This window comes from Monopterus albus, unplaced genomic scaffold (genome assembly GCF_001952655.1).
Source record: "Monopterus albus unplaced genomic scaffold, M_albus_1.0 scaffold312.1, whole genome shotgun sequence".
NCBI classification, from domain to species: Eukaryota; Metazoa; Chordata; class Actinopteri; order Synbranchiformes; family Synbranchidae; genus Monopterus; species Monopterus albus.
In genome coordinates, this window is record NW_018128192.1 from 124,413 (window position 1) to 132,398 (window position 7,986).

General features: G+C 44.4%; 1 protein-coding gene across 1 annotated transcript in view; it reads left to right on the forward strand.

The window, feature by feature from the left end:
• The window catches only part of LOC109973945 (calcium-dependent secretion activator 1-like), a gene marked incomplete at its 5' end in the record, with an annotated part of 241,653 nt that overhangs the window by 115,593 nt on the left and 118,074 nt on the right, over nucleotides 1-7,986 (forward strand). Inside the window, 1 exon segment of the mRNA XM_020623851.1 lies at nucleotides 3,414-3,569. Within this exon segment, the coding sequence (XP_020479507.1) occupies nucleotides 3,414-3,569 (156 nt within the window).

Below are 7,986 nucleotides of genomic sequence, written 5' to 3' on the forward strand. Positions count from 1 at the left end.
CTTATCACGCTAATTATGCGGTTAGCAACACAGAAATACGTGCTTTGTCTTCCACACTGACAGTCGCTGTGCTGTGGATTGCATTGTGTATGTTGGTTCTTTTTGTTCACCTGTCCGTTCTCATCCTCCTGCTATTCTAGTTCCTGTCGTTAGTTTGTGTGTTTACCGTCCTGGTCTCCTTAGTCATCACTGCCCTTCCCTTGTTGTATGTATTATGGACCCTGTTTTGTTGTCATGTTGTTTTTATTCCATTAAACCACCTTTTTTGTACTAGCACCTGGGTCAGCCATCTTGAGTCCAACCCCAGTTCTCTCTCACCCTCCTGGTGAGGGGTACTAAACCATAACACTTGCATCTTTTCATACCTTTCTATTCAAAGCTTTTCCCCAGTTACCTGATGCTATAGCACTCTGACCTGGCTCCTCTCTCCTTTCTAGAGTTACACTGGTTGTGGAGGACCCCACTGTCATTCCTGGCCCTAGCAGCCCTTTTCTTTACCCAAACATGTAACCCATTTTCCCAGTAGACATTTACAAACTGAGGGTTCCCACACATCCAAATCATTTGTTTTAATGTCATAAAAGTCTGTGGAAGTGACCAAATTGCACAAAAATGGAATATTCTGGAAATTAATTAGCTTGATGTTTTTCTTGCAAAGAATACCATTTCACAGCTCATTAGCATGTCATTTACCAACATGCTTCTTGTATTTGAAAATATCCTGAAATCTGATTTCTTAAAAGATCTATCCAATAAGGTGAGACATATATCATTTGTCTTTCCTCTTGTTTCTGTTTTTTTTCTAGAAATGAAATACACACAGCCTTTTTATATTGTTTGCAGAATGCAGTTTTTAATTTTTACTCTGAGCATTGTCCTGCCTATTCTGTGCCAGTACTGTTTTTACTAAACCTTACTCATGGAGTGCAAAAAGATGTGTATCCTGCACCCACACTTTCACACAGCCTAACCCACTAATATTGCTTAGTGTTTAAATGATCAGATCCAGTATGCATACATTTTCATCTTTTCTCACAGTGTAGTATGTAGAACAATGTTGGCATGGATCCTGTCTCCCTTCAGTGCAGACTATGTTAAACTCATCAATGGGAGATCAGTGGGAGAGAAGCAGTCTAAATATAAATGATGTCTTACAGATGATTCTAAAGCCATTGTACTTGCTGGCACGTCTGTGAGAGTTGTGGGAATGATATGATCATTTTTTTCTATAATAGTTGTGATTTTATTTGGGCAGCACAGTGGTTAGTGCTGTTGCCTCACTGCAAGAAAGTTCCGGGTTTGAGCCTTAGTGTGTGGAGTGTGCATATTCTCCCTGTGCCTTTGTGGGTTCTGTCCGGGTACTCCGGCTTCCTCCTACAGTCCAAAGACATGCAGCTTAGGTTGAATGGAGGCTAAAATTGTCCCCAGGAGTGAGTGTGTATCTAACCATAGGGATTTTACGCCAGTGAATTCTGTGCTGGTCCCAAGCCCAGATAAATAGAAAGGGTTGTCTCAGGAAGGGCATCTGGTATAAAATGTGCCAAATTTACTCATGCAAATCGGATTTGCTGTAGCGACTCCTAATGGAAACAACCGAAGGGAGAGTAATAGTAGTTATTATTCTACCATGTCATGAAGTCATTACTGCTGAGATCTAAGGGAATATTAAGCTCAACAGCACTGTGGCTCTTTGTCAGCCTGGCTACAGTGCTGAAAAGAAACCTGGGGTTGTTCTTATTTTCCTCTATCAGTGATGAATAATATGCAGTTCTGGCACTACGAAGGGCTTTTTTTTAATGTGTGGTTAAACTATCTTTCTAGGCTAAGAAAAACTCTTCTGACTTAGTCGACCTCCTTTCCAGTTTTCGTGATGCCTGCTTTAGTGAGTATCGGTTTGAGAAAAGCCAGTTGAGTCTAATAATGAATTAATGCAGTGTTGAGGCTGTCATTGTCAACATCTACATAAATATTAAAGCCAGCCACTATGATTATTTTATCTGTACTAAGCACTAAATCAGACAAAGTTTGAGAATTCAGTTAAAAACTGAACAGTGGTCGGGGGGCAGTCCTGGGAGTTTTGGGTGGGTAGCAACTGCAAAGAGATGCAGAGAGGTATGTAAGACTGCGACCCTTCATCCTGGTCTCAATTCTGGGTTGTCATAATTTAGGTTGTAAAATAAACTCGTCCAGATTTCTAGATATGAAAACCACACCATCCAAAGTGGGATGGGTGCCATCTCTGCTAATCAGACCAGGTTTTCCCTAAAATGTTTTCCAGTTGTTTATGAAGCCCACATCATTTTCCTGACACCCCCTAGACAACCAGTGGTTGAATGATGATATACGACTAAACATGTCATCACTGGTCAGATTGGGCAGGGGTTACAGAGAAACTATGGAATCCAAAGTTGTTTTAATGAAGTTACACACCGATTCAACATTAATTTTAGTGACCTCCAACTGGGGAAGTTGAGAGTCATTAACAATCTTACTGTATTCAGAAGCTTCAAATAGGATTTGATGTTGCCCGCTCTGGCCCCAGGAATACATTTGACTATGGCCACCGGTGTCTGAAGCTTCACGTTTCTGACTATAGAGTCAGTTATCAGAGTTGTTTTCTCAGTGGGTGTGTCGCTGAGCAGGGAAAATCAATTTGAAATGTGAACAGGCAGGAGATGCATTGTGGGCATTTGTCTTAAGCTACAACTTTTGTGAGCTGTTGCCCAGCCACCTGACTGATTTTAACTTGGATTTGGATTCCCAAACACCGACTGCAGGTCACCTCTGGCTGCATCCTGTAAATAGACTAAAGATGTTGCATCCTGATGGGCACCAACACTTTGACCATATTCATATCTATAGTCACATACTGAGGACTCATTTGAGTATCGGTTTGAGAAAAGCCAGTTGAGTCTAAGGACTCATTTAACTTATTTAAAATAATCTTTATGATACACAATACATTTTTCAGTGTGAATTCCCGGACATCAATTGTGGAATTAATGTTTAATTTTATGGTGATGCATGTCCATTAAAAACATTTTGATACCTGATCTCGTGCTTCCCAGTCTAGTCACTTGTCAGGAACATTTCAAATGCACCTGTGACAGTGATAAGAGGTGGTCTGACCAGGTGTTATCATTATTACTATCTCGGGTCAAAACCAGCACCAAAATTGCACTGCTCTGCTTAATCAGCATACACACAGCCTCAACTGCACCTCCTCCCACCTCAGACTAAGCACATTCATTTATGGCAGGAAAATACCAAACACACCAATGTGCAAAAAAGTAGACATGTTTTCAAGGAAAACTACATAATGAGTGTGAATGAGGCGATGCAGAAACTGCACTGTCAGGAAGATAGAGCCCCTTGCCTTCAATGCGCTAAATCCTGATTTGTGGTCCATGCAGTAATGGCTCAGGAACATCGGAGGATCTCTTCTGGAAGCTAGATGCTCTGCAGACCTTCATCAAAGATCTCCACTGGCCAGAGGAGGAGTTTGGAAAACACTTGGAGACCAGACTGAAGCTGATGTCGAGTGACATGATCGAATCCTGCATAAAGCGGTAAGAAAATACTTGTTTGGTCAAATGTATACTATTCTACTTGTAATGTGAATTTTTGTTGATAGTAAACATCAGCAGTAGACTGTAAAGAAATACTGGGAAACTACTGGATGAGTAAAAATAAGTCATCTGAGGGAAACAGTAAGTGCAAATATTCAAAATAAGTGTATGATATGTTTTACTTTTTTGAATTATAAACCTATTTACTACAAGGCAGCACTGTGATGCAGTGGTTAGTACTGTGGCATCACTGCGAGAAGGTTCCTGCTAACCAGGGCCCTTCTGTGTGGAGTTTGCACATTCTCTGTGGGACTGGAAGGGTTTCCTTTGGGTATTCCAGTTTCCTTCCACTGTCCAAAGACAGGCAGGTTAGGTTGACTGGTGACTCTAAATCGCCTCTAGGTGTGAATCTGAGTTTAAATGGTTGTCTGTTTTTAAGTGTCCTCCCTGTGATAGACTGGTGACCTGTCCAGGGTGAATCCCACCGCTTGCCTAATGTCAGATGAGATTGGCTCCAGCCCCCCACAACCCTCTCAGCAAGGATTCTCAACCTTTTGTAATTTAAGGCCCACTTTTGGTTAAAAATTTTACAAGGACCACCTTGTCAAATAAAGAAGAAAAAAACATAAAATAATGTATTCACGGTCATATTTCCTCACCATATGCTTTAGAGGTTTTACTGGCACAGGGTTGTCTCCAACATCACTTCTTCATTTCAAGAACAGATCCATTTTGTGTCACTGCATCTGGTTGAGAATGGCTGCTCTACAGAATAAGCAATTTATGTAGTGGATAAATGGATGGATTTATCACTATAGCATTTTGGTGGATGCGTCATGTTGTGTTTTGGCAAAAGTTGAGTTATGTTGAGCTTGCAGTTTTTGTTCTCTGCAATGGCAGCTCTGCTGGACAATGGGAGGGTCTCATTCAAATGAATAAGAGGGCTGCTTTGTTTCTGAACAGCCTTTCTGTAAACCTAAAACATTCAATATAAGAAAAAAGGGCATAGTTTGAAATGTCTTGAAATAACTTATAGTGGCAAGAAAAGTAAGTGAACCCTTGGAATTCTCAACATTTATGTGTAATTTTTCTTAACATTTTATTCAGATATGGTCAGAAGAAGCAGACAAGCACAATCTAATACAAATCATTGTAATGTTCCTGTCATACTGAAAACATCATTCAAATATTCACAGTGTAGATTGGAAAAATTATGTGAACAAATTTACAGCTACAAAACATTGTAGTGAGGTCAGGGTGAATGGATTAATCAACAGAGTGTGTGAGTGTGATTACAAAGAAGCGGAATAAGCTTTCACAGTAGACAGAGCCAAATTTCTGTCGACCAGAGACTGTAGAAAAATTAGCACTTGAGCCAGTGGGCAAGAAGTGGGAGCTGTGCCTCTTTCCATGCAACAACGTTGAAAACCAGACCATTTCGCTGCTTAAGATGCTGTTGTTGATGGAGCTCTCATGCATGAATTGTGTGTACGACCACTGGAGGCAACTCTAGGCTCTCCAGTTCAGGGGCCAGGCCTATAGCCGTTGACCTATCATGGGGAACCACTGGATTTCACCGTCCAGCTGAGAGAGTGTTGCCATGGCAGCTGTCAAGGCTTGCCCAAAAGCAGCTGAACCAGGGTTGGAAACCAAGCTGCACCCATGCACTCCGTAGCTATCAGGAGGACGCGCGACCATTCATCCTGAACGTGTGAGAGGACTCATGGGATTAGTGGGACAGGAGGGAGTGGATGAAGAAGACCTCTTGGCCAGGGATGGTGAGCAAAGGCATCCACCCCTAGTGGAGGTTTGTCTCTGGCGTTCATTGGGAACCAGAGATTGCATTGCGTGTTCCCATGTGCTGCGAACAGGTCTGCCACAGCTCAACCAAACCTGTCCCACAGCATCTGAACGAGGGACAGATTCAGCTTCCACTTGCTGGGTTGAGGTCCACCTCATGACATGAGATCCATGGCACGTTTCTGCTCAATGGGGACGTGTACAGCTCTGAGGGAGAGCAGGTTGTGCTAAGCCCAGAGCAAGAGATCTCATGCAATCTCCAGCAGCCGGGCAGAACAAACACCGCCTTGCCGGTTGATGTAAGCGACAGCTGTTGTGTTGTCTGATCACACCACTACGTGTTTTCTTCTTAGTACTGGTGCAAAACTTTCAGCACTGTGGCCAGTTCCAGACATTTGTTGTGGAAAGACAGGGTGTGATTCCACTGTCTTCTTACAGCCTGTGACAGACATGTGCCTCCCCAGCCGAGCAGAGATGCGTCTGTTATGTGTGACATAGCTCTGCCTAGGGGAACTCCCGGTGTCACCACACTGGGAATTCCCCAGTACGCCAGGTCTGATTGGATCGAGGGGGCAACCATGAGCATGTGCCTCTTGTGATGCACTGGGTCAAGGCGAAGATGGCCGAACCACCTCTGGAGCTTCCTCATGTGAAGAAGACCAAGGGGGACGATGACATAACTGGCTGACATTGTTCCCAGTAAATGCATGACAGACAGAGCTGTTACCTTTGCGCGGGGAACAGTGCGCTATAGGAGAGATGAAAGCACTTCCCGCCTGGCAGATGACAGCTTTACCCTTATGCTGAGAGATTCCAGGTGCACTCCCAGGTAAAAGAGTGTTTGGCAGCACACCGGTGAGCCCTTTTCCTAGTTTACTGCCAAACTCAGCTGTGTCAGGTGTTGCACTAGCACTGCTGTGTGAAAAACGTTGCTTGTTGTCTGGAACATGCCATCAGAATCCAAACGTCTAAATAAAAGAAGACTCTGATTCTTGCTCTGTGTAATGGGTCTAACGCTGCTTCCATGCACTTGGAAAATGTGCGGGGGTCCAGCGAATAGCCAAAGGGCAGCCTGTTGTGCTGGAAATGTGCACCTTGGAAGGAGAAAAGTGGGACTTTCCTGTGTTTGGGGATACAGGCACATGAAAATAAGCAGCTCTCAGATTGATGGAAGCAAACCAATTGCCGGGACGCACACACTCCAGTACTTGCTTCATGGTGAGCATGTGGGAACCAAGAAGTAGCATGAGTAAAACCCCTTACTCTCCTGCCCAGGCGGCAGCATGGAGATCGCTTTACTTAACAGCAGCTGCAACTCTGCTGTCAGTGCAGCGAAGCTCTCTGGTGATATTATGACCACTGAAAGCACTGAAAGCATGGGCGTGCCTGGAGAACTGTAGAGTGTAGCCAGTTCGGATCAGCTTGTCCATCCAGTCGTTCATGGACAGCCGCTTGCACCACACTGAGTAACACTATCAGTGGACGAGCATTCATTTGTGGTGCGTTGCATGCATCGATATTAGTCCCTAGTGTGCCCTCTCCGCTGTTGCGAGAGGTGATTGTTTGATGTACGCAACCCATGGTAGGGCGGTGAAGAAAGGGCTGAGGAGAAGTGCGCACCCCGTGTTTAGCTTCATCCCTCATCTCTTGTGTGGGACAAAAAACCACCACTCACATGGACGATCGAGTGGGGAGTGGGGAGACCACAGAAGGACCTGGGCAGTGCTGCTGTGGGGAGAGCTGTTAGGAGAAAAAACAGAACTTTGCTGTGGGAAAAATTTAATGTTAAGTACATCCCATGTCACAGCATGTGTGAAGGGGAGCCATGCAGTGAGGAAAAAGTGTGTGTGAGAAAATAGTGAACACACAGAGAGAGAGAGGAGAAAACAATTGTCAGAAAATTACTCTTTATGAATCTGGCTGTGGCCCTGAAAAAGGTAATTGTGTTCAGCGGCAGACTCTACAGAGGGATGGTGGCAGTGCAGCTGCGTTGTCCATTGTGGAGAGATCTTTAAAAATGAGCACCCAACATGGGCTCGAATCTAGAACCCCAAGATTGAGAGTCTTGCTCTACCAACTGAGCCAGCCAGGCAGCCTGTTAAATGTGACAACAGAGAGAAAAAAAACTGTGTTTCTATTTCTCTCTCTTGTAACCCATGGCACAGTTGTTACACGTGTGTAAACAGACAGTGCAGATTCAGAAACAGAGGGAAAGGACTGTCACAAGAGATTAAGAGATTGTTTTTTTTTTTTTTTTCAAAAAGGACCTGTGAGTGTCCAATTGTCTCTGGTGATTTGCACACACTTCCCACCTCCTGCCATTGCCCTTGCATGGAAGCATAATGGTAGGGTTCGTCCCCGCGGCAAGCCTAGCCGCTTGGAAACGCTGTGTGGTGACCTGTCTGAGGATCGCAGCAGGAGGAGGAGAGGGAGGGGCAGTGCTCAGTGGGGAAGCGGATCTGCTCTCACAGCTGTGACATGTGAGCCACATGTTGTGCTGGATCATTTCTTTTGTTGCACAGGTGCTGCAACAAGGTGCCATGGCTATCCCAATTTTCTTCACTGCCTCTGTAGGGAGAGCAGTGACCTGGTCCTGTGAGAGTGGATGAGCTGCTTC